General features: G+C 39.4%; 1 protein-coding gene across 2 annotated transcripts; it reads left to right on the forward strand.

The window, feature by feature from the left end:
* Positions 1-1,910: 1,910 nt before the first annotated feature.
* Positions 1,911-20,026, forward strand: CYLD (CYLD lysine 63 deubiquitinase; the record flags this gene model as incomplete). Of its 2 annotated transcripts, none has more annotated exons than XM_079541268.1 (16): positions 1,911-2,417; positions 3,386-3,688; positions 4,533-4,638; positions 5,573-5,671; positions 6,778-6,897; positions 8,371-8,750; positions 10,271-10,436; positions 11,173-11,314; positions 12,233-12,355; positions 13,481-13,572; positions 14,657-14,723; positions 15,788-15,920; positions 16,562-16,670; positions 17,347-17,465; positions 18,063-18,279; positions 19,842-20,026. In XM_079541268.1, 16 exons carry the CDS (start codon positions 1,911-1,913, stop codon positions 20,024-20,026), a joined length of 2,868 nt encoding a protein of 955 aa, XP_079397394.1. The 2 variants fall into 2 exon arrangements, with proteins under 2 accessions (XP_079397394.1, XP_079397395.1); XM_079541269.1 differs by having other exon boundaries at positions 6,778-6,894.
* Between the last annotated feature and the right edge of the window lie 7,440 nt (positions 20,027-27,466).

Here is a 27,466-nt window from a genome sequence, read left to right on the forward strand (position 1 = left end):
AGTAACAGTAGGTCTTGTGATACTTAAATGCTATTGGAGAAAGGACTTGGAGGAAAAGAATAACAGTGTTAGGACAGAGCATATTTGCTTTTTATATACTGAAGTTAAACTTCACCTTTAACTAAATGCAAACTGGCTTTGGCTCCACAGAGTGGTGACACGACAATTTATGTGGAGGTATTTTCTTTACTTGTATGGGACCCTTCTTGCTCTTCAACAAAAAAAATAATTCCTGTTAAGCTATTGAAGATTCTCCTTCATGTATCCATTATAACACGTAACATGTATGTATGAGGGCTGCTCCAAAAGTAATGCCTTCTATTTTATTGTGTTGGCCCACAGTGTCAGAGGCAGATGTTGCTGGGATGGCAGTAGAGATTGAGCCTTCCCACCAATATTCTGTTACGTCTTGTTGCCGTGTGACAGCAGATGCCGTGTGATGGCAGCAGAGGGACAGCCTGACAACTGGTGTTTGACATAGAAGCATGGATGAAGCCAGAGGTGTCTTTGAATTCTTCATGTGGAGAAAATGGCGCCCTCTGAGGCTTGCTGAATGTCTGGTGAGCAGACAGTGGATGTGAGCAGAGTGAGGCAGTGGATGTATGTTTCAGACTGTCCTGCCAAACTCATTGTATAACATGGATTTGGAGTGTTAGAACTTCCATCTGTTGGGCTGATGAAAGATCTGTTGTGTGGGCAATCACTTTCTTAGCAGCTGTGCAATTACAGCAGCTGTGAAACAGTGGTCACCTCTGCTGGTGCAGACTTGTTTGCACGTGGCATGCAGGCTCTTGTTCATCACCAGTGAAAATGCATAGTGAATGGTGGTGACTGTGCTGAAAGATAGTGTTTTGTAGCTGACAGTGTGCTTTATCAGATATTTGCTCTCTGTATCTGCTGTAGTCTCTGTGAAAATGAAGAAGAGGCGTTACTTTTGGAGCAACTATATATGTGTGTTACTTGTATTTCTGCTACCGTGAGCAATGAAATATTTTAAGGTATTGTTAAGTTCCTTGATTGTGAACTATAATTCTTAGGATAATATTTAACAAAGGTGTTTTCACCCAGCCTGCTTTATTAAGTGATAAATTTCCTACTTTGTTGAAGCAAATTACCTTTCTCAAATGATAAAGAAAGCTGCTAGGTTTTTCTCCGTAATGGAATGTTTCAGCACTGATACAATTTGGCTTTCATGCATTGTTTATTGCTTACTGTAACTGCCCATCTCTGTTGCTTAAAGAAACGACTGTTGCAGAGGGGTAGAATTTCCATTTTCTGTCCATCTCTTACACTGACACAATTTTCTACTTCGCTAAAACAAAACGTTATCTGAGATGACAGATGTGCACTTTGTCAGAAGTAAGTAGTCACAGAGTACGAGGAAAGGTCTTCCTAGCAGGGAGCTTCCACAAAATACCATTTGTGAGGATGTTTTTTCCAGTTCATTTGAAATTGAGATTTTTTTTATCCTTTCACTTGAGTGGTTCCTGCATTTCAGTACGCTTTTTCCATAGCCCCTTCAAGGAAACAAGGGGAGGAAATGCATAGCACTAACAAGCACAAGTATGTGTGTGGTCAGTGGGGCTGCGGCTGTTCAGGGACTGTTTTTGCTGCCTTGGATTTTGCTGAAGTGTTTTTGTTCTGTTGGGGGAATGGTTGTGGTCACAGATGTAAATGATTTTCTGTTCTTTTACTTAAGACTAGCAGCATTTCTCCAGCTTAAGTTTGCCTTTCTTTCTGCTTTTTCTAGGCCTTCTGCTCTGGAGTTGGTTCTTTGCAATATGAAAACTGAATCATTTAACAAAGCGTGGACCTTCCAGTAGAATTTTTCAAGATCAGTAGACGTATATCAACAGTTTTATTTTTTTTTTCTTGAAATCTTTTGTGCAGCTTCTGAAGTTTCAATCACAATGAGTTCAGGGTTATGGAGTCAAGAAAAAGGAAGTTCATCCTATTGGGAAGAGCGCATCTTTTACCTGCTTCTCCAAGAATGCAGTGTCGTAGACAAGCAGACTCAGAAGCTATTGAAGGTGCCCAAAGGTAGCATTGGGCAGTTTTTTCAAGACCGTTCTTCCATGGGACACTCCAGAAATATTCCTTGTAAAGGCAAGAAGCTACAGATTGGATTAAAAATTCTGGAACAACCTCATGCAGTTCTTTTTGTGGATGAGAAGGATGTTATCGAAATAAATGAAAAGCTGGCTGAACTGCTTTTGGCAATTACTAACTGCGAGGAAAGGTACAGCTTGTTTAAAAGCAAAAGCAGATTAACTAAAGGCATCCAAATAGATATTGGCTCACCTGTTAGAGTACAGCTTAGGTCGGGAGAAGAGAAGTTTCCTGGAGTTGTTCGTTTCAGAGGACCCTTGCTGCAGGAAAGGTCCCTAACAGGGATATATTTTGGAGTAGAACTGCTGGTAAGTTCCTTGCTAAGGGTGAGCATCACACGTATTTTGTAAGATGAACTGAAAATGCTTTTTAAAGAGGCAGTTATAACAGAATCTAGCAGCTTTGTTACCCCTCCACACAACCCCCCCAGTTTTGTGACCTTCAGGCTTTTCATAAAAATCATAAGTAAGAGCTGTGTATCAAATATATGTGACCTGTGAGATCACAGCATGTCACATCAGCCTTGTATGCTATGCCTTTAATGAAGACACGGGAGCTAGCAGAAAGACTTGAACATATTCTGACTCTTCTAGTCTAGGAAGAGTTAATACCTTATGTTTCCATCAGGGCAAACTTCTGACTCTCAGCTTTCTGTTGAGTACCTTGGTTTTCTGTGTGTGTCAGCAGTGCCAGGATACAATCTGTAGTGCAGACCTAGATTTCAGTGCTCTTGCAGAGCACAACAATTCAAATTGCAGCTAGTTAAGAGAGAAAGTGTGACCATTGTGTGCTTCAGTAAGGCATTACTGTGCTGCAGTGGCATGAAACGTTGAAGGATTCGATTGAGGAAAGTGCTACTCTTGTTCTAGAAATGTATTTTTCAGAGTTTCCACGCTTTTTGCAGTTGCTGGTAAGAACCTCAGGGAACGTCAGGCCTGAGCACGTATGAAAATCATCTCTCTTCATTTGATTTCTTAACATTTGTGTTTAGTATGAAGTAATCTCACCTTGATCTGGCAAAAGTTTGATAATAAAAGCAAAATCTGCAGCTGAAGAATACATTCTTTGCCAAGCTTTCTGCCATTTAATCTCTTAGGGTAGACAGTGTGTGTATTTGCTGCAAATTCTGACAACTTCTCCCAGTGCAGTGATACTTCATCAGGCTAATTCATACTGTGGGTTCTCCAGATCAGTGGATTATTTTACTGTTTCTGAAGTAGCCTGCATTGGCACAAAATACACTGTTTTTCTTTCTTCTTCTCCCTCTGATACTTAGGAAGAAGGTCGTGGCCAGGGCTTTACTGATGGGCAGTACCAAGGCAAGCAGCTTTTCAGATGTGATGAGGATTGTGGGGTTTTTGTTGCTTTGGACAAACTGGAGCTGGTGGAAGAAGATGACAATGAACTGGAAAGTGACTATGCAGCTCCAGTTGACGCAATGCAGGTAGAACTTCCTCCTCTGGAGATCAACTCCAGGGTTTCTCTGAAGATAGGAGAGAGTATAGAGTATGGGACAGTTATATTCTGTGATGTCTTACCAGGAAACGAAAGTTTAGGATACGTTGTTGGAGTGGACATGGTAAGAGAATAATCCGACTTTAATAACTTTTGCATGTGTGTTAGCTAGTAAATTACATGCAATATAAAAGAAGAAACATTATCCACAAGCTGCTTCAGTGGAGGCTGACCTAAAATGGGAATTAAACAGTAGTGTTCAAAAACGTCCCTCGATCGTAACTGTTTTTTGTCAGTAGGTAAATAGAACCCTATTTGATGTTAAGTGCTTCAGGACAAATATTCTGGTCATGCTGAGGAGCCTCCACTGAGCCACTTGCAGTGTTCGATGTCAGTCTTCAAGTAACAGCATTGAATGTTTGTCTTGTGAGACTGGCTTTGTCCTGCCTTTGAAAAAATAATTAGGTTGCATTCCTTTTTTTTTTTTTTTTTTTTTTTAGTTTTTTTTTTTTCTTTCATGTAGCTTTGGTTTGTTTGTATTTTAGTTTGTACTTAAAATTCAGTATTTAAAGGTTGATGTTTCTGGGAAACATGAAGTTTGTAATTAAAATTAGAAACTCAGCTTTCTTAAAATGGACTATTTGGCAAATTTTTGGCAGTTCAAGGGTGCTTTTCAGACCAGGTGCTTCCATTTCCTTGGTTGCCACAGCTGTTACTTAATAGCACTAAAAACTGTTTTAACCTGTGTAAAAATAATGGGTTGTAGTAAAGGAATGATTGTTAAAATAGGAACTACTTCAGAAAAGAACAGGGGTGTTTGACTCATTTTGTACAGAAAAAAATATTTGCTGTCAAACTTTATGATTTTCTTTTTTACCATAAATGGTTAAACATGTTCCTAAAGGCAGGTGTTCTGCATGCCCTATTTATTTTCTGGGGATACATGTAACATGTTTTTCTGTTTTTAGGATAATCCTATTGGAAACTGGGATGGAAGATACAATGGCATACAGCTGTGCAGTTTTGCAAGTGTTGAAAGTACCCTTCTTTTGCATATCAATGATGTTATACCAGGTATGCTCTGCTTTCTTAATCCTAAGGCAGACGGATAACAACCAGCGCACGGTTACATGATAAAACAGTACTGTGGAATTACTGGATCCTGAATTCACCTGAATTAATTTGTGTTCAGTTTCTTTGGCTGCAATCTCACTTGTGGAAACTTTCTAATATTGGACAGTGAGCTTTTCAGATTGTATGGGATATGACATAGGCACACCTAAATATGTGAGAGGTGACAGCAGAAATCATTCTTGAATGCCTTTCAGCTGAAGGAATTTAAATACTGTGGATCATTAAGCATGTCTTCCTTGGGTTGAAATGTATTGACAGCAGTATGTGTGCGTTCTGTGAGTAAACATTTGAAAAGTTTCTGAAAAGTTCATAGCGAGGCTGTTCAAAGATTCTCTATTCCCGTAATTCAGTGCAGTTGTAACAACTGTGATCCCGTGATTTTTCTTCTGAAGGTAAGAAAATAGGGCACAAACAAATAACATGAAATTATCTGATATCAGGTACCAGTGAGAGTGTGGTTTTGTCCAACATGTAGCTATTGTCCTTCTCCCTTCAGTTTGGCCAGCTTTTCCTACATTCAACCTCCTCCTTGTTGGCTTGCTGAGATGCGTGTTTTTGGGCCCTCTTTTCTCTGGAGAATTCAAGGAAATGTTTGCTGTAGTTCTGTTTGTAGGGAGGAAAAGAAGTAGGAATTTCATGTGTTTCCCGTAGTGTAGGCATGAAATGTTCATTGAAAAATCTGGAGTTAGTCTGTTAGCTATGCTAAACAAATGCAGAATTAGAATGAATAATGATTGATGCAATGGAAACAAACCCTACTAGTAGAAGAAATTGTTGGCTGTGTACCAAACACTGTTTTATTCCCACTTGCATTTCAAGCTGAATTTCTGTGTGGTGTAGAAAACTAATGTTCCATCCATATGCACCATCTTAGAGACTGTGTCACAAGACAGGAGACCTCCCAAGCTTGCCTATACCGCAAGAGGTGGTGGTGATAAAAGTGTGTTCAACCATAGTAAGCCAAAGGCAACAGGTACGTATGAGGGGTCTTTTTTTAGTGTAAGATTACAAATTTATATTGCTTGGAGCAAAACATTGCCTTACGCTTCATTCATTTTTGCAGCCACTTATCAAGTTTGTCTGAAGCAGTGAATAGTCAGAATATTTTCATGAACTTATTTTCCATAATAAGAATAGTTTGCAGTTTTCTGAGGTTTCTTTTGTTGTTGTTAAAATGCATGCAGAAGTTGAGACTACTCAACAACCAATTTGAGGTTGAACAAAAATTCAGGGGCATGTTACCTCACAGCCCAGTCCTTTTCTGAAACTGTGGTTTGTTTGTTTTTAAGTTGAATTTGCTGTTGACTTTGTTCTGCTTAAGAAACTTCTGAATTTTTAACTGTGGAGCAGATCTATTTTATAACAAATCTATCAATTTTTCTGTGATTGAGAACCAGAATGAAGTTTTATAAAAGCCTATTTTGACTTTTGGTTTTGGCTAGATTTTTTTCCTAAGGGGGGAGAATGAAAGGAAGTAATAGTATCTGTGTGTGTACATAAATGTTTTTAAAAGGCATAAATCAAAGTGCTGTGTTCTCTTATTCCTGCTGTCAGTTTTGGGCTGTGGAATACTAATGATGGGATGTATGCTCTGTAAGCTGCTCTCCCTTGCATCTTCTGCTAACTGAAATGGATGGCTTTCACTGAAGTAACTGTGGTTGTATGTCAGCACAAGTTAAAGCTGTGTGGGATTGGAACTTTATTTGCCTATTCTAAATTTTTTTTAGCTTTAAAAGCAAAGATTAAAAAATGCCTAATGTAAACTGTTTCTCAAACTGCTTTCCTATATCCATATTTCATAGTAATGAAAAATTAGCACTTGTGGATGGTTTTCTTTTCTTTTTCTTTTCAGATTCCTAACTTTAATTTTTAATTTGGACGATGGATTAATGTCAGTGTAAACTGCTATCTGGTGGCAGGCTTAGAACTGTTATTTTTGATGCAAGAGTTGCTGCTTTGTGGAAGGGCAGTTCTGTTATTTTGGAATTATGGTAGCAAACCAAGTTCTCCTTCACAATATAAGCTAACCAGCTGTGAAGGGCAGTGGATCTCTCATGTACAATATGCTTTCTTTTCCAGGATCTACCTCTGAGCCTGGAAATAGAAACAGATCTGAAGTCTTCTACACATTAAATGGATCATCAGTTGATTCTCAGCCTCAAGCAAAAACAAAACCCCCATGGTATATTGATGAAGGTAGTGAGAGATGATAGTCTTTCACCTAGGCATACATTTTATTTCAAAACAAGTGTATGTATGTTCTTCACATAAAACAGTTATGAATTTAGAGCAAAACAGTTGGCACGTGTAGAGGAAAACATACTCTGTTGTAAAGCATTTTGAAGCCCCAGTGGAAATATTTTGTCTTAATTGGTAGGCCTGTTTTCCTCCTGCATGTAGATTGCGTCTTGGAAATGTATTTGCAGCACTGTGGGAACGTTCATGTCTTGCAGGCAGAGTAACAGCTTAGTAGGAAGACAAGACACTCCTTGTTGTAGGCAGCTGTATATAGTAACTGTATATTGTGTGCATTTGTCTTCTAACCATGTAGTTCCCTTAAGCCTATAACACTGCTGTGCTAGCTGATGAGTCTCAAAGTAGGAAAAAAAATACGTGTCACCTACATACACTTGTATTTGAAATTACATACACTTGTGTTTAAAATTATTTTTGTAAAACCTCACTGAATTTTCATAAATTCGGATGCGTATACTGAGAGCACCAGGGGATCTTTATTTGCTTCTGGATCTAATGTGTATTTTTCATCTCATTACTGTTTTCTGAAGTGTGGCTGACTGAAGGGGTAAACACTAAATTAGTAGCATTGCTGCAGGTTTCCACAGTAAATCAGAGGCAGGCCCTGTGTTCTGTGAACTCTAAAAGAAAATTGGTTAAAATTGCTTATGGTGCCCTAACAGATACCAAGCGTGGAAATATATATAAAAATTAGTTTTAGTTTATTGTAATATGTAAAAAAAGCACTTTACTCTGTAAATATCAATTGTGTAATAGAGGCCACATAGAGAGATGAGAGTAGATGCAAAACATCTGTGTTATTATATCTAGTTGTGATCTCATTAATTAAGCACTACATTAGTTGTGGCTCATTAAAACCCTTTATTCTCTTTGGACACAGATTGATTCCCTGTCCTAGAACCAAAACATGTTGTAGTGCAGCCAAGGTGGAAAAGAATGCTTTTCCAGTTGCAAATGATGTCCATAAGCAGTTACTCATTTCTGTATTAACTACCAGCTGAGTTCTCTCCTCAGTTGTTTTGTGTTCCTAGTTGGACCCGCTACTGTAATCACTGGGGCTGTTTACTTGCATTCAAACACCAGTTCTGCCTTGGGTTACTAAAAAACATTAATTTAAAACCTTCCTGTAATTTCTGGTTAACACCTTTCTTCGTGCTGCATGTTTCCATCAGTTGTGTGATGTAAGTTGTAGGGCTGTAGTAGTTTTTCCTCACCCAGTTGTGTCTCTGGTGTTGTGAAGTGACAAATATCTTCCTACATTCCTCCTGCTTAACTCATCCTATGCAGGACATGCATTAAATCAGAGGTAGTTGCAGATACTTGTATCAATTTGACAGCTAAGCCTCCCCTTCAGTAAGGAGATGGAGGCACCCCAAACAAAACCTGAGTTAATGTCTTGTCTTTGATTCTTAACAGTTGCTGAAGACCCTGCAAAATCACTTACTGATTCATCTCCTGGATTTGGGCATTCTTCACCACCACTGCAGCCACCTTTAACAAACTCTGTGACTACAGAAAACAGATTCCACTCTCTCCCTTTCAGTTTGACAAAAGCATCAAGTACTAACGGTGCTATTGGACACAGTCCTCTGTCTTTATCTGTTCAGTCAGTCATTGGTGATGTAAACACTACAGCTAACCAGGAAAGTCCATCAACAGGAGGCCCTGTTGGTAACTCGCATGGTCTTGAAGCAGGTTCCTTGGCTGAAGTCAAAGAAAATCCCCCTTTCTATGGAGTAATCCGCTGGATTGGCCAGCCTCCTGGGGTAAATGAAGTGTTAGCTGGACTGGAGCTGGTAAATATCATCTGATAAGTTGATTCATAGTAGTATTAATTATCTGCTTTGAGAGTTGCTGCATGAATACTTTACAGTAGTGGTCAGTCTGGATGAAAATTTGTCTGAAGTTGCTATGTGATCTCCTTGTAAGGTAGATGAAATCTCAGATGGGCTCTGACTTTAGTGGCTGCCCTAGGCCTTATTCCATTAATAGGCTCTGAGGTGGCTTTGTGCTACAAAGCATGATTGACTCAGAAGGACCGTAGGTGACTCATTTGCTTTGTAGGTTACTTGCTTAAGCGGAGTGTCCTTTGTCCATCTTACTTACTGACTGACTTGTCACTGAGGCAAAAAGCCCCATGCTATTTAAAGGCTCTGTGATACACAGTTCTGTAAAATAAAGAAATAAAAAAGTCCTGTGTGTAAGAAGCTCAAATGTATGTGGCACACCAGCACGCAGGCAGTGTCAGAGTCCATCAGCAGAACTGCAATACTGATTTTGGTAATCAATGGTAGCAGTATTCTTGGTCTGACAGCGAAGTGCTTGGTGTTCCTACCAGCCCTTCATGAATTCACAGTTGCTGCAAACATGAATTACTTCTATGTACTTAGAGTTACTCTCCAGTTGCTGCCATAGTAGTCAATGGCTGTCACTTATTAATGTGTGTGCAATTAGAATAATCTAGGTTGGAAAAGGCTTTCAGGATTATGTCTAGCCATTGACCTGACCTACTGAGTGCTATTACTAAATTGTTAGGGATGTGGAGTTGTTTATTTTGGGATCATTTTTGGTAGAATTTCAGATAAAGTAGCGTACAATTGTATAAAACAACAAACATTTCTAGCAAAGTAAGTGAGAATGCAACTGATATTTCAGCTGTTGGAAAAGTCCTGATGTTTGTGGCTTCAGTGGGTGATGCTCAGTGTATAGTTTGCCACAGGTGTTTGCATCTTAAGATGGTTTTTGTTAAACTGGGCTCTTGTGCCTGTTTGACATCCATTTCTGCATTAGATCATGGCAGGTTTTGTAAGCAATAATATACCTTAAATCATGGTATCAAAGATATTTAACAATTACAAGTCATAATACTTCAGATCTAGCTTCTATTGCCTTCCTTGATGTGTCGAATGTAGTCCGTAGTGACACTGAAAATATTCACACTTCTAGTGCTTAATGATTTTAACTGAGTTCTGAAAGATGCTTGGTAGTACACGTATGCTTTTTCTACTTCAGAGGGTATCTGGATTAAGGGGCTAGCTTAGTGAAAGTCCTTCAAGTTGAGTAGGTTTAATTCTCACTCTCATCTCCCACCTCCCCCATGTTTCTTCTGAAGAAAGTGTAACACTTAATTGCCTCAGTAAATCCAGGCAAACAACACCTCAGCTGAAGCTTTGTACACACACTAAAAAGCAGCAACACTGCTTATTAAGCTTCAGAATACTCAAAGGGTGATTTTTTTGGGTAGATATTGTAATTCAACATCTTAGTACAGAACTGTGGAAATATGAAAACGGTGAATTCTCACTTTAATTTTCAGGAAGACGAATGTGCAGGTTGTACAGATGGAACATTTAAAGGAACTCGATACTTCACTTGTGCTCCAAAGAAAGCTCTTTTTGTTAAACTGAAAAGCTGCAGACCAGATTCCAGGTTTGCGTCGCTACAGCCGGTTTCCAATCAGATTGAACGCTGCAACTCTCTAGGTACTGAGCTTCTGCTTATGGTTTATTTATCAGCTGGGAACTGACACGGGGTTTGGTTTCATTGAACACGTGGAGATCTCTATAGGCAGTACTTAAATGAGGCTTACAAACAGGAAATCAATCTATAGAATATAATGCTTCTCTGGCTTTTTTGTACTTCATGGTAATTTAAGGAAATTTCATAAATCTTGGGAATTTACGTTGTATATTTTTACTTTAGAAATTGTGAAGCAGTCTTGCTGAAAATGGTATTAGCAAATCCAGCAATGTGGGATTGCAGTATCAGAATTAAGTTATATTTCTGTCCTAAATACTGAAAGAAAAGAATGTATTTGTATGATGAAGATCAGTGGTGGAAAAGCTAATTCTCTTTCCTAACATTATTAGCTTTCCTGAGTCATGTCATTTTGCTGGGAAGAACAGCAAAGGATAAAGCATCTCGATATTAGCATGATGATGTGAACAGGGCATTTAAACTGAGAATTTCACTCCTACTGGGCAAAATTAATTCAGTGCTGCAGGCTATCTGAAGTAGTCCTGTGTTCACTGTGTGGAATGTGAGGCCTTGTTCACTTTCTGGAAGAGAGTGAGTCTTAGCTATAATGAAATGCTATTCTAGTCCAGAAAATGAATGTTTTGTGCTAAGGCAGCAGTTTAGCTATGAAACATTAATAGGAAAATCTCAAGGGGGATAAAATTGGAGGCTTTAAAGTGTCTTTTGAAAAAAAAATTTCAGCCTTTGGAGGTTACTTAAGTGAAGTGGTAGAAGAAAACACTCCTCCAAAAATGGAAAAAGAAGGTTTAGAGACAATGATTGGAAAGAAGAAAGGTATCCAGGGTCATTACAACTCCTGTTACTTAGACTCCACCTTATTCTGGTAAGTTCACAATTTGTATAGTGGCGTCCCAAGGTGTGGGTTAGTGGGAGGTATGCTAGAAGCACAGAACACGTAATCCTTGTTGTAATGATTCTGTTTTATTACTGTACAGCTTAAAAAGTCATGCATTACACTTTTTAGCACATACTATGCTCTTTACATTTGAGAAAGCTCTACAGGATTTGTTGCTTAACTTGAAGTGCTAATCAGTCTCCCGTGTGTCCAGGTTGTACTGGCCTTTCAGTATATCTAAAGGGAGTTTACAAACAGGAGGGAAATAAACTTTGAACAAAGGTAGATAGCGACAGATGGGGGAATGGTTTTAAACTAAAGGAAGGAGATTTGGATTAGACTAGATGCCTGGGGACAGTTTTTTACTGAGAGAATGGAACGGGCTGCCCAGAGAGGTGGAAAATGCCCCATCCCTGGAGGTGTTCAAAGCCAGGTTGGCTGGGGCTCTGGGCAGTCTGATCCAGCACTTGATCCAGTACTTGATCTAGTGGTTGGCAGCCCTGCCTGCAGCAGGGGCATTGGAACTCAGTGATCCTTGAGGTCCATTTCAGTCCATGCCGTTCTATGATTCATATTCTTCTGGACTGCCGTGAGTCCATGGACTTCTGAAGGGTTAGAGAGTATGTGGGTGGGACAGGGTCAGAGAGGAACTCTTTTAACCTGCTTGTGGAATCCTGCCTCAGTAACTAGTTTTGTATTCTGCTGGCACGAGGGCATGGGGTTAGAGTGGACCTTTACTGCTTAGTACAGCTGTGTTGTCTTGTCCGTAATGATCTCATTTTGTGCTTGCTTAGTTCTTTAATTCCTCCCATTGCTTTGCTTTGCTCATCTTGTGTTGTTTAGGCATCTGAATGGTTCTATCTGCAGAATCAAAACCAACCTGCCTTCTTTTTCTTTCTTCTGTAGCTTGTTTTCTTTTAGCTCCGTTTTGGACACTGTGTTACTCAGGCCTAAAGAAAAGAATGATGTAGAGTATTATAGTGAGACTCAAGAGTTATTGCGAACAGAGATTGTGAATCCTCTTAGAATGTAAGTAGAGACATAAACCAGTCTTTCATCTAAAATAAATTTTACAATAAAGCCTTCTGCATACACGTTCCTGTTGCAAACCTGCCAAGTTTCCTTAGCTTTTTTTTTTTTTTTTAAATTAACAATTGTTTTTTATAGTAAATTTCATCAGTGCTACCTGGAAATAGTTGGATGTAGTTTGGTGATAAAATACTATATTTGTCTGGATTTGGAAATAGAATGAGCGTAAAACTTTTGTAAGATTTGTACAAGAACATTGATAAATGAGTTATTTTTAATGTCTGTATTTGTATCTGTATTGTTGCTGTTCTTGACAACAAAAGTATTTGAGTCAACTTCTGTGAAGTTTCACAGTGTCATAGACTTCAGGGGGCTAGAGCTTCAGTAATTCTGCAAGTGACCAAAATGCTTTTTATTAAACAGGAAGTTAATTTCATAATTTCTTAGGTACAATGAGCAAAGGGAGTGTGCCAAAAATCTTTATTATGTTGTCTTCATATTTGTTTTTTTTTTTTTTAAACCTGCAAATATAACACAATTCTGAAATTCTGTGGGCAAGTTTTTCCTTGCATTCCTGGAGGAAGATGATGTCTTCTGAACCATTCCTTCCCTAGTTTGCCTGGTGTGTTCTGGGGATCTGTAGTGCAGGTAGTGGGGTGCACACAGAGTGCAGCAATCTCAAGTGGCTGAGAGGACTGAAAGGGTTACTCCTGCCTTTCCACCATGCTTAGAAAGTTCTCTGTACTTTTTGTAAAGTTTGAGATGATTGCTGAAAGCATCAGCTCCTCAGATCAGAAATACAGTTCTGTATCTTTCTTAACTCTTCATTAATGACTCTGATGGTGTTGTTGTATGAGACACTGAAAATGCTGCATTAAGTGGTGCAAATTAGTGCTGGGTTACAGTTTAAAAACCCTTTTATGCAGGAACACTTGAGTGATGTTCAATATTTGGGGTGCTTTTGGAAAACTGAATCAGGTGAGTATGAGGACTCAGTACATAGCTTTGCAGAAATACTGTGCACAGAAAAAGATCTGCAAGCCCGTGTTTCAGCACTTGAGTCTTTTCTTTTCCTCTGACTTGTTTATAAACTAGCTAATAGCTTGTTAAACCCATTTATCTTAGATATGGATATGTATGTGCTACAAAAATAATGAAACTGAGGAAAATACTTGAAAAAGTTGAGGCTGCATCAGGATTCACTTCAGAGGAAAAAGGTAACTGGGAAGGCTTTTCCTTTCTTTACAATTTGTAAGAGTTATACTACAAAATACATATTATACAAAGTAAAATACAGATTTTTCTGGAGCAGTAAAATCTGTACCAGAGACTTGAGTGACCACTGGATGGTAAAAAGGTCTTTTTTTTTTTTTTTTTCTTGCTGCTTCTATTCTATAAGGAACCTCCTAGCTTTATCAGTTTCTGCATCCAGTCTTTTTCTGACTGGATTTATTGCTTCCTGTGCCCATGTCTCCATGAATTGAGACACTCCCTTCTAGTAGTTAGGGGAGATCTCAGAAATAAAGACTATGGTAAGGTTGTGGTCTCTGTCCTCTTTCAAAGTGTCACTTTGCTTCCTTTGATCTTCCCACCACAACGTTTTGTCACCACAGTGATTATACAGTAGTCTAAGAAATAAAATGTGTAACATGTTAGGAAAACCAAATCTCAATCTTTTGATCTTCTGCCGCATATAAGGATTAATTAACATTTTCATTATGTATTAGTTCTGATTTTTGTGTGGGAGAACACCATGTTCTTAGAAAATGTTAAATGCTGAGAACTAATATTTATTGCAGCTAGTGGCAGGAAGAAGAATAAAACAGAAAACTGCTGGGTGTGATTAGATCTCTAATCTAATGCTGGTTTGTTCTTGATTAGAGAGCTCATTCTCTAGGTTAGATGAACTTTGTCATACTGTGTATTTTCATACAAGTGTTAACTGTCGTGTCTCTTCACCTCTCCAATTTCTCAGTTGTATTTTTTGGTTCTCCTGTTAAAAAAACACCAAACTGGTACCAAATGACTCCTCTGGAATACAGTGTCTTTGTAGTCTGTACTGGAAAACCCTGCTAGCTTGTTGAGAGCATGTGTCTGTTTTTAGGGCCATTTGATGCCAAGAGAGAAAATAGAGGTTTGTGCCATCAAAATGTTTGTAGTTTGTCATAAATTTACCTTGATATATCATGAAATTGTACAAATGAACCTTTATATTTTTCTTATTTAATGTTTTGCAACTTTCATTCTTAAATACTGCTTCTTTTTAAGATATTAAGAAGACTTTATTTTTTTTTTTCCCAGATCCAGAAGAATTTTTGAATATTTTATTTCATCATATTCTAAGAGTTGAACCACTGCTGAAAATAAGGTGAGTCTTTTCTGTGTTGCACTCATTTGTTCTGTAGAGGCTGATGGGGAGGGACTATCTGCCACCTTTCTTACTGAGACATCTTTGACTTGTGGTTATTATTAATATTATATATTAATAGGGCTCATAAAATTACACTGACAAACTTGATGGTGTTTCCTATCATTTTTGGTAGGATGTGTTTTTCTCTATTCATGTGTTATTGCAAAAACTCGACCTTGTCATGACGTGAGTGCTGGAACAAAGATTCCCTACAGCTGCTGATGGGAAAGTCTTATTAGTGTATGTCTATTAATTGTGCTGGAGAGAGGCTAGAGTATACCTTACTAATGAGGCCTGCAGCTTTATAGCTGCTTATTTTTGGGGCAAGCTGCAGGGTTTCCTGATTTGGTGGTGTTTAAGCCATGGAATCAGACTTGTATTTCTTCCTGGCTCGTGAAAGCATTTCAGTGGCTCACCTTGATTAAGTTTTGCTGCTTTAACTTCTGACAAAGTAACAGATGCTGACACGTAGGTAAGCCTTCGCTCTGGCTGTGGCACCACAAGGATTCAGCTGTCTCAACTGAAATCAAGAGAGGAAGGGATTGTTGCACATGGCTGACATTCTGCTAGCTAGCACCTGATACTTTCAGGTTCCTTGCTGTGTTCTGTGGCATCAGCAAAGCTGCATTTCCTGTAGTTTTTACGTTCTTCCTTTATCCCAGGAATTGCATCAAGCAGAGCTGGGCAGCCCCCAAGTATTTTTGAGTTGGTAATTCAGGAATATAAAAACATCTTCAAAACATACTTACGGTGCTTTTGTTTCTTAAATAGCTTTTCTACAGTCAGTCCAGATGTAATGGTTGCCTGTTACTTAAGGCTTTTTGTTGTTCCTGTTTTTTTTTTTTGTTTGTTTTTTTCTTTTTTTTTTTTTTTTAAGCACATATATTTCACAGTAGAGAGGATGTTGTATAGGCTACTTTTTGTAGTTAATATTTTCTTTGCAAAGTACAGCTGTTGTTATGGTAGATCTGATTTTTTTTATTTTTTTATTTTTTTTATTTTTTTTTTAATTCTGTTCTCAGATCAGCAGGTCAGAAAGTACAAGACTGTTACTTCTACCAAATTTTTATGGACAAAAATGAGAAAGTTGGAGTCCCAACAATTCAGCAGTTACTGGAGTGGTCGTTCATCAACAGCAACTTGAAGTTTGCAGAGGTTGGTGACACTGTTGCTTTGTCAGAAATGATGATAGCTACATACTTACCCATTCAGCAGTGAGAGAAAAGTGAGATTGGGTGTGAAAAGAAAACGCAGATGTGTTGGGATGGTGGAGTGCTCAGTGGTACAGGTTGCTTACATTACAGAAATATTTTATGGTTGACTTGATGTGCTTGTTACCAAAATTGCTTTGATCTGTTCAGACAAAGCATTACCAAAATAAAACTCTTTGGTTACTGTTGGTAAGTTGCCTTAAGTACTGCTTTTTTGGGATTCCTATGTTTGTAAAAAGCTTTACAAAGAAAAAGCTTAAAACAAACAAACAAAAAACCCCACTTTTTAAAAAAAAAAAAAAATCTTTGTTTTTACAAGGGGGTGTAGTTCAGTATTTAATATCATGCCAGCATAACTGGCACTTAAGACATTTGACAATGAATTAGATGCTAGTTTCATGGGTTTTAGCTGTAGATTTATTTTTTTTCTAAGACTTAATTTTGTCTTTTTTGTTAATTTTTAAGACAGTAGGCTGCAACTCTAAATAACATCTAAATACATTTACAGCATTAGAAGAGGTATGCCTCTAAATTTAGATTTATCTTTTTCAAGCTTGCCTGATTGTTTTCTAACTTTTCACCCAGGCTCCTTCTTGCCTGATTATTCAGATGCCTCGATTTGGAAAAGACTTCAAAATGTTCAACAAAATTTTTCCATCCTTGGAGCTAAATATAACAGATTTACTTGAAGACAGTAAGTACACAGTATTGTGTTGAATAAGGAAAGGGAGTTTTTTGAAAGCAACTAACGCAATGAAATTACCTCAGGCAGTTTTTAAGTACCTGTATTCAAAACTGACAAACATGTAAACCTGTAGCATGCCGTGATGGTGCACGTTTGGCTGTAAAATCTCACTTCTTGTCACTACTGACTTTACTGTTCTGCATTACCTAAGGAAATTTGATTTTCAGTTCTTATGCAATAACTAATAAGACTGCTACAGGTTATTAGAATAATCATCTCTGTTCTAAACTGTCCCAGTGTTTTCTTTCACTGTCGCAGCCATCAGCCTTTGTTCTGCATCTGTTTGCCGATGTCAACAGATGAAGATGAAGACTGATATGATGACAGAGCTATTTTAATATAACAGCCTGTTTTCACTTGCCCATGAATTGATATAAATTCATTTTTATCACTGTTTGCAGCTTCCCATTTTTAAAACCTTTTTTCTTCCGCATTGTTAGAGAAGAAATTAAAGGGAAGAAATTAAATGTAGTTTCTGCTTTGATTAGCTAGATGGTTTTAAGCCTTTTACAATGCGTTTTCTCTCTGCAAAGGTAATAATAATCTTATTTTCCATACTCTTTTCTTCTTAGACAACTTAAAAAGGGTCCTAAATGGTAGACTAACATCTTGTTTAAAACTGCAGCTCCCAGGCAGTGCCGTATTTGCGGAGGGCTGGCTATGTATGAGTGCAGAGAATGTTATGAAGATACCGATATTTCTGCTGGGAAAATCAAGCAGTTCTGCAAAACCTGCAATACACAAGTAAGCTGCTGTCTGTTCTGCGTGGGTTTACCCCAAATGGCACGTGCTGTAATAAAAAAAGTGTAGGGAGCATTGGTGAGATGCCCTGCCAGGGAAAGCTGTGGCAAATTGGGAAGGCTGCATGGCCCTGTAATGAGTTTGTCAAGCAGTTCTGTACTAAAAGTGTGGTGAAAGAGTAATTGCAGGTACCTTGGAATTTGTTCTCAGTCTTCTTTAAAACATAATTTTACGTTTTACTTGTTGGAATTGGTAAATAATTTCATGATATAAAACCATTTAATGTTTAGAGCTGTTTGGTAATTGCATGAAGCTGTCAAATTCATGGCTTATTTTCAAGGCTTGAGCGTATTAGAAAATTCTTGCATTAAATCTGACTTCCCTTCTGAATTTTTTGGGAAATACTGCGCTACACTGACTGGGGGGTTGTGGAATACAATAAATGTGTGCTACTGCTACTTTGCAGTTCCTTCTCTAAGACCGTTGATCTTCAGCAGGACTGTTCTTCTCAGCTTTGTCTGCCACTGAAACAAATAATCTCGTGTTGTTGTTGTTTTTTTTTTTTTTTTTTTCTCTTCTGAAATATTACTTCAATTGTAGGTTCATCTTCATCCCAGGAGACAGAGTCATAAATTCAATCCATTGTCACTCCCCAAAGATCTGCCAGACTGGGATTGGCGACATGGCTGTATCCCATACCAGAAGATGGAGTTGTTTGCTGTCCTCTGCATAGAAACAAGCCACTATGTAGCTTTTGTGAAGTACGGGAGAGATGACTCCGCCTGGCTTTTCTTTGACAGCATGGCAGATCGGGATGGTACATCTTCAAATTATTCTCTTTGGTTTTCTTAACTTTTAAAACTTGTGTTACAGTTCTGTAAGTTTTAGTGCCTATTTATTTCCTAACACTTGGTGATACTAGTGCCATCTCACTTGAAGCGTTTAATGCTGGGATGTGAATCTTGAACCCATCCTTTCCTCAGCACATTGCTATAGCAGACTTAATGTGTACGTTCTGATTTTCAGCAAAATTGGATGCCTTAGTAAGTAGATGGTACTGAATTAACTGGAGAGATCCTCCAGTAGGGCTTTTTATGGTTTTCTGTATTTTCTAAATTTGGCAGAGAGAACTGATTTAAAGAGGATGTATTTAAAAGTTGCAAGAACACATTCCTTCAGTCTTTTTAAATGGATGTACACAATTAGCAGATAGTTTGCAGATATCTCTTCTATTGCTTTTGCTTAAATGACTTTGTTATTTCTAATACAACTTCACCGAGTAATGCGGTGCAATCTGTGCTACTCCTTTGAATCTCTTTAGAGTTAGCAGTGGGAAACACAAATGTCAGGAAAATAAATATTCTTTTAGACATTGCTGCATTAAATAGTAACAAGGACTGTGTTGAATTCTGATGCCTGTGAAAAGCAGCAATAGATACAAGTGTTGGACTGAATGCAACAGTTCTTTGCGTGCAGAATTCTTGAGTCCCTCTATGCTCTGGTGCTTTTTTTTCAGAAATTATTTTTATTTTGGGGGAGACTGGGAGAAGTGTTGCCTCCTGCCAAAAGTGAAATTGCTGTAGGACTAAGATCATCCTATCACGCACATAGCAATAAAGCTTTGTATTGAAGGGCTTGAAATGTGTATGACTTAAGTCTGTTAAGAACCACTGTATTCCAGGAATGTAGGATCGCGAGATCCTGCTGAGCTTAGCTTTTTTTATCACAAATAATTTTCTTCAGCTGGAGTTTAAGCTAAAAAGTGTCTGCTAGGGAACAGTGCCATGGATGTCCATACATCTTACTGTTACTTGATAGCACTTTACTAACAAATTCAGTAGCGTGCAAGGTGGAATGTGTGTTCAGGCAACTCTCCCAAAGCTGTATGGAATTTGTAGTGTCAGTGTAGAGATCCCGACAGCCCTTTCTGTGCCATGGTTCTGTCATGGTGCTTGTGTGGGTTTTTCTTCGTGAAGCTTCCAGATCAAATTTTCCAAATGAGATGATAAGTATCTCACCATTTATTTTCTTACGCAGATAAATATTACAGATGCATGAATGTTCCATCAGAAAAGCAAGTAGTTGTGGTTGATACTATATTTTTCATTACACTCTGACATCTCTGTGCAGAACAAATTGTGCACTGATTTTCTTTAAAGGCTAATTCTAATGCCGGAAGCTATTCTGTATTTTCTCTGGAGCAAATATGCTTCTCATACCTCCTTGTGAACCCTGAAGTAGTCCAAAATAGCAGTTACATTTTTTCTGAAGGCATTTTCAAGAATTAGCGATGCTGCTGTAATTGAAGCATATTATAAAGGGTAAATGTATGTAGATGGAATCCTAATCCTCATCTGTCTCTTTCCTCATGCATAAAAGGAGGTCAGAATGGCTTTAACATTCCACAAGTCACCCCGTGCCCAGAAGTTGGAGAATACCTGAAGATGTCTGTAGAAGAACTGCACTCACTGGATTCCAGAAAAATTCAAGGTTGTGCACGAAGACTGCTCTGTGATGCTTACATGTGCATGTATCAAAGTCCAACCATGAGTTTGTACAAATGAACAACGCCCTCTGGGAAGCTGAAGAAATGACAGATTTCTACTGTTGCGTTCTCTGCATTTTTTGTTAGTTTTGATGCAACCGTTGCTGGCGATGGATGCGATGACAAGGAAGAAGTTGACTGAGAACAAAAGGATCACTGTTCCAAAAACTACTTGTGGAGTTCTGAGGTGGAAGTATTTAAGCATTTTGCACTCTAGGAAGTGTGCTTGTGTGTGTTTGTTTTATAAACAAAGTCTAAATGAAGTTACTAAAACTTAAAGCTTTAAGTGCATTCATTATATATGGACATTAAAAAAAAAAAAAGAGAAAAGTGGAGTTATTCTCAGGAGAAACCTCCTTAGTCCATTGAGAATGTAAAGATGTGGTGTTACTGCTCGGGTGAGTTTCTATGGACCAAGGATGATAATTCTTGTTTCTCTCCCCCTCAGCACTGCCTTTTTAGCACCATTAATTCTTCAAGAGAATAACTTCAGTTTTAATAAGATAAATGTTAAACTGTTCATTGCATTTTAATTTTGTCCTGTTAGCTGTCTGCTGTCATACATTTACATCTTCAGAAATTCATGTCCATTACTTAAACATCTCAGTTCCTGTCCTATGAAAGTCAAGCACACTGACTTGTTGTTTGGGAAGTCGGGATTGTTGGAGAGAAGGAGAGAGCAGTGAGAGGAAGGATAACTGCTTAAAATTAGCAGTGCAAGGGTATGTATCTAACTGATGTGTAAAGAAAGCAGACTGGAACAGATCATCAACTATATACAGATGATTGGAGGACAAAATAAAGTAAGGGTTGCCTCAGGGAATGGTATTGAAACAGAGTTTAGTTCTTGGTGAAACAAAACTGACTTTTATACAATACATTAAGCTACTACCTAGGAATACATTACACATCTGACTCTTGAGATCAGGATTACTAATGAATATTAAAAATATCTGCTGGGAAAAATGAAACGAGAAGTACAGGATCAGAGTTCTACAGTTTTACCTAGTACTTAATGAAAACTAATTTGAAAAGCTGCAAAATCTGTATTGTGTAAAATGCACTTGGAAGTCTGTTGGTTCCTGTTTGCCATGAATTTTTGTGTTGTTGCTTTTTAGCTACTTCTGTAGCTAAGTGCTATATATAATGTGTGTACACAGTGAAATCTGGTTGTACAAAGGAGTTAGTTACAAATTGCATATATGTATGAGCTGTACATTTTCAACTAGAGATGTTTTATATGGAAAACTTCCTCCTTGGGATCAAGTCCATATAGAAAACGCAACAGGAAAAGCTGCTTTATCCACTGTTTTAAAGAGGATGGGGAGTGATCCTGTGTTGTAAATGTTACTTTATGCTTCTTGAAGAAAACAAAACTCTCCCTGTGGGACATGCTCTACCACTGGGTTCTGCTAGAGCAAGGTAGGGAAGTGCTCAAAGGACTACTCTGTCAGCTCTAAGGAAAACAAAGGGGGGCTGAGAGCACTGATCTGTTCCCTGGGCAGCTGCATGAAGTGTGGTCTGAGTTTTCACTCTCAAGAACAAAGAACTTTTTGGTGTCACTGCTGCTTTTGCCTCTAATAATCTCCTGGCTTCCAAGGACCCTTGCCTTATTTATCTCATCTGTGCTCCTGGCAAAATGCTGATTCTCTAGTTGCAGTACTGAGTTCTTAAACTCCTTTTCTCCCAAAGAATTCCTGTAAGGCTTTATTTACCTGTTGGATTTGGTAAACATCTGTCAGCAGAGGGCTGTTGTTGGCAGTGGTTCTTCCTTGGCTCTGGGAAAGCAGCTGCAGGTGCTCAGATGTGTTGACAAAGATGCCATAGAAGCAGTGGGTAGGGACTATAAGGTAAAAATGACTAGGCTGGTATTTACTTTATAATGCCACTTACTTACACAGTGGGAGCACAAAGTATGATTTCCACCCCCTCCTCCCCCAGAAAAGAAAAAAAAAAAACAAAAAAAAACATATATTAATAACAAACAGGACTGAATTAAAGTAGATGGGTGTGAATAAATGAACTGCTTGGCTTCCTGGCTGCAGTTTTTCTCATCTGACTGCTCTGTGGTAATCTAGCAATGTAAATGAGATGTCATGGAACCTAAGCTGGGTTTTCTATTTCAGGAAGGATTACAAAGCAAATGTCTTTCACTCTAAAAAGAAATGTGTAAAATAAGTTAGAGAATTCAGGATGTGCCAAAGGGAATTGAATAAGCTAATTTGAGGAGAGCCCGCATTTAATACCTGCCCTTCTGGTAAAGGCAGTGCACAAAAGTTCCAGTGACTGAGCACTCACCATTGATATATATAATGCATTTGGGAATGTCCCAGGTATTTTTTTTTTCCTATTTCTTTTGAAAATGCAGATGCACCCCTAAATTAATAGCACTTGTTAAATGAGATGATTGCTTCATGGTTCACCTCTCACATCTTGCTGATGTGGTCTTACGGTATGAGTAAGAATGCACATACAAGGTACAGTTCCTAACGGCCTGCAAACAAAGTTGAGAGAAAAAAGAAAGGACTGCAGTACTTAGTGCTCACCAATAGAAATCCCCAAAGCGCTGTAGGCTGCAGCAGAAGGCTGGTGTATTTTGGTAACTGGAGAAAAAAGCTGCAAAATTATCTTCAGTTAAAGGATCCTGAACATACGTTGAAAGTGTAGTACTGTGTTTTACTGAATAGCTTCAGCAGTGGCTACTTTAAGCAAGTGCAGTGTGTGACAGGAGTTACTCCTACAAATGGTTGGTTCATTTCAATGCACTTATTTTTCTTGTGCACTTTATGCTCCACTGAATAGATAAACTTGGTCACCACGGTCCCTACTGCCAGCCTGTGTCACACAAAGCTGGAGCACAATTGGCTGCAGATTGCAACTTGGTGTTTCAGACCTGAGATGGTGTAAAAAGCAGCTTGAAAGCTTTGTGTATTTTTACCACTGTAACAAAGCATGTTTTCTCTGTTCTTGATGTTTTGCTAAATAAACATCTCATGTTTTGTGCACAGATCATCTCCTTAAACTTACAAATGCTGTCTGCAGGATGGGGTAGGGAAACAAACCATTGTATCAGGTTGCCCTGAACTAGCCTTAACTTTTCTTCCCCAATGGTAGAAAGCAATTAGCTGCTGCTGCAATGTACCATGTGTTCTTTCTGTATTAATTAAAAGTATTATTCTTATTGCTCTCTGTACTTCTTCGGGTGGGGGGGGGGGGGAGAGGAGGGAAGGGGCTTTGAGTTTTGGAGGGTCAAAGGAGGAGAATGCAGTGTCGAAAAAGATTGCATTTCTTAGACAAGTAACTGCTGGGTCATGCTGTAGCTTCAGCACTGCTTCCCTTGCTGCCACTTGGCTCTGCATGTACACCTTGGAATGTTATTTCTCTCTGAAAAGATTGGCAGCCGGTATCTTAAGGTTTCCCTTTTTTAAATTCACAACAAAGATTTTTTTACATCCTTATTACAGATACTGACATACTTGTAAGAATATCTGTAAATGTATCTTAAGAAAATTTATGTCGTATTTCTCTAGTGAGAAGAGCTTTCCTCCACTCGTAAAAGCGAGCTTTTTTCTTTGAAATAAAATGAGTACTGAACTTATTCAAAGTTAAAGCACAGCCCTTCCGTGCCTCACTGCGGGAAAGGCCCCCAGCTGCTCACCTGCTGCCCGCAGCGAGCTGCAGCTGACGCTGGGCTGGAGCTGCGGCTGCGCTTCGCGTGTTCCGCCACCAGAGGGCGCTGCCTGTGCCGGCTGGACTGCTCTGCTCCCGGGTTAGCAGGATGAGGATTTGTGCTCAGTGCGTCCGCAGGTACCGCAATGCCATTCGCACGGGCACCGCAGCAGCTTTTTCCGGGGCGCAACGCAGGTGGTGGCAAACGGGGTCCGTGTCGAGCTGCTGCCTGAGGGACTAAAGCGGGTGCTACGGGGAGATGCAAATTGCCTAAGGAATTCTGAGGCATTAAGATCGCTCACTAGAAGCAAACGAAGACGGTAAGCAGTGTGAGAGCAGCAGTAGCTTTCAAACACAAACAGGCACGCAAAAAACCAACATGAGAGAAAGAGAAAAGCACGAGGTGATTCACAGTCCTCACCCTCACCTGCTTGGAGGGTGAGCCGGCCGGCTCAGTCCATACACACCTCAGCACACAGCAGTGCTGCAGGTATTCACGAGCTGCGAGTACGGTTGATGCAGTTTATAACTGAGCTAACAGCACAGTTAGAACAGGTTATGGGTGGGAAGGCGGAGGAAAGCCCGCTTTCTGGTCTGAATATTCAAATTCTGCATCTGGTTTCCATGTGGATGCAGTAGTTTGATAGCAGATACAGGTATTTACACGTTTTTACAAATGTAACAAAACCTAATGCGTGCATGCAACTGTTCTCAATGGACACTGAAAACAGAAAAAAAAAATCATGGATGTATTTTCTATCTCCCTCTATTCATGAATTTCCATGGCCTCATTTATTTATTCGGTACTGTTGATGCTGTCTTATCTGATAGCTGCAAACCACAGCACCTCCCCCCATTCCACCCTTTCCCAATTCAATGCTGTGCCAGTGGGTGAGGCCACAGCACTGCCACTCCTGTGATGGACACAGAGCTGGTGGGGCTGTGCCTCCCGCCCATAACACTCCTGTCCTGCTCACGGGGACGGTGATGCTCAGTGTCTCACCTGGAGCACAGGACTAAGAAATATTTTGTGATGACCTCTGGTGCAGCCCAACCCCGCCAGGCAAGGTAGTCAGAGCCTGAAGGCAGGAGTGATGCAAATTCACTTGTTGTAAATGGGAAAACCACCACTAACAGAAAGGCACCCCCAGCTTCCCCAGATGGTTTGCAAACTTCCTACCTTTATGTTTCTGATGTTAGAGTTCTTTTCTCATCCTATTTATCACTCATTTTCAGCTGGCTCCCCATTTCATGAAGAAATCACATACCTGAGAATGTAAATAAAGATTGCATATGAGTTCCGCGGTCATTTCCTTTTTGCACCAGCACTGAAGTTGGCTGGATTCACCTTCATTTTCTAATGAGCCTGGACTGTATACCAGTGCTCACACATCGTGATGCCATCCACCTCACATTCCACACTGCATGTTTTGTATTCTTTTTGTTTTTTTTTTTTTCCTTTAAACCATGCAGCTTTCCCACCTATCAAATTTATTTGCAAAAGTAATTTTCTTTCTACTCATCTATTACATTAAATCAATGAATAAATAAATTATAATGCAGCAATTACATGCGTAATGAGATGAGGAAGAACTATTCATAGATGCAGAGCTAGTTGCCCAAAGGTGAACAGACTTCCCCTCTCTCCTTACAAGCCAGGTAATGATCTTTCTGTGGTGGAGAAACAAGCAGCTGCTACACATGTAAATGAAACCAAGGGATATATGAGTTCACGCTACAGTGCTGTTCTTCAGCCTCATTATTATTGTCACATTATCGGTTCTTCGGTGACTTTTTCTCTGAATATTTAAAGATAGAGTAGGGGATATGCAATTATTTTTAAACATCCTTCTGTCAAATGCCTGTCTGAAAGAACACAGGAGCACTGTGGAGTGTTGGCTCTCTTTGCTACCCTCTGCCGTGCAGTGCAACTGAGTTTTATCCCAGCAAAGCTGTTCCCAAACCAGTGCTGTTCTTCAGGAAGAAGCCAAAAGAAAAGAGAGAAATTCTGAAATTCCACAAAGAACAGAAATCCCTTTTTGAAGTAAGAAAAACATCAGCATTCAACAGCAAAGCTGAATGAAACAACACAGAGTGTACACTACCTATCAGTAGTAGTCTTCTAAGTTTATGGCTATCAATTATAGCATTATTAGTATGTGCTCAGTAGCTTGGTACTGCTGCAAGGAAAAAACAGAATGCTCTTAATCCTTTTTTTTTTTTTTGTCCCAGAGTTCTGGCTGCTTTAGTTGGCATGTTCTGGGATGCTCCGTGTCCTTCATTCCAGGTCTATCTACGGTGGTCATATAATAAACTAAGTTGGAAGTCCAACTAAGTCCAACTCCTATTCACAATTACAGCCAGAGGGTTACCTTCTGGTATGAAAAATCCTCATTCCTTACTTCAATAGCCACAACAGTGGGAAATGCCATTTTAGTCCTTCTCTTTCCCCCAAGTGCTCTCTCTCCCTCCTTTCCCCCCATGCCTGTGTTTACTCCCCCCCACACACACACTCCCCCGTACAAGATCACATTATTCAGAAAATTTATTTTCAGAGGAGTGACTGATGCCTTTACTGCTCCTGTCCCAGCCTGAGCTGACTCTGGCAAGAATGAGCCATTAACACCGGAGTGAAAAGATGCAGCATTACCCAGAATGTCAAGTTGCTTATTTCAAACTTTTTTATACTTAGAAAATTAAGGCTTTTCCCCCCTCCTTGCATATAGTCTGAGAATTTCAAGGGCAGCTCCTCAGTTAGCAGAGATTTCAATGAAGCTACAGTGGTTGATTTATTATAATTGATGGCAGGAAACAGAACTATCTCAGCAAATCAGTTGGGCTGATAGGAAAGTTGGCTGGAGGATAAGATGCAGTGCTGACATATGACCTGGCCTGCAAATGCTTCTGATGGAGTCAGGCAGCTTTACCTATGAGGATGAGATGCTGCACAACAGAAGGCGCTCAGGAAGAGCAACGAGCAGGCTAGGGATGTGGCAGGGCATGCATGCAGCACACAACCTGGGAGCAGCATCCTGCAGGCTGCCAGAGGGTTCAGGCTAAGGGGAGATCTGTTAGCTGCCCCATGGGATTTAATGGCATTTAAGCAACAGGTTCAAAAAGGAAGCTGGACAAGTTTCTTTCTTCTAATCACATATTGCAGCCACAGAACTTCAAAGGTATTCAGTAGAGTTGCTACTGAAGCAATTTTCTTGCTTTCCATTGCTGCACCTGTCTGGGCCCTTAGCACACAGCAGCAGCAGCTGTGATGAGGTCCTATGCAGCCAGTTTACCTCCAGAACTTTTACTGAAGATATAACACTTCTGATATTCCCTACAATCTGGTCTTTTATCCAGGCGAACATGAAAGCATCTTGCTCTCCCCCAGCACTTCACTGGCTGCCTCTGCTTTACCTATTTACACAGATAAAAAAGAAATCCCAAAGCCTGTAATGAGTTCATTGTATATGTTCCTTAGTGTTGAACACACCCATCTCTAGAGCAGTATGCAGAAGCTGATTAAAAACAGTCAGAGAAAAATAATACAAAATTATAATGCAAGCAGATGATATGAAAAACTCAAATTTGAGAGGATTTCAGTTTGGGAATCATCAATAACTGTGTCCATCTGTCTTCACACATCTGTGTGGCTGCAGATATTGGGATGAGGGTGGTGGAAGCATTTCTACCTGCGGGACACCTCATTGAACACCCCTGTCAGCAGTGTGCAGAAATAACAGCAAGTTTTGCACTGTGGTTAGCAGCATTCACACTTGGCAGAGGACAGGAAACG

The sequence above is a fragment of the Tetrao urogallus genome, assembly GCF_951394365.1.
Source record: "Tetrao urogallus genome assembly, chromosome: 12".
Classification (NCBI taxonomy): domain Eukaryota; kingdom Metazoa; phylum Chordata; class Aves; order Galliformes; family Phasianidae; genus Tetrao; species Tetrao urogallus.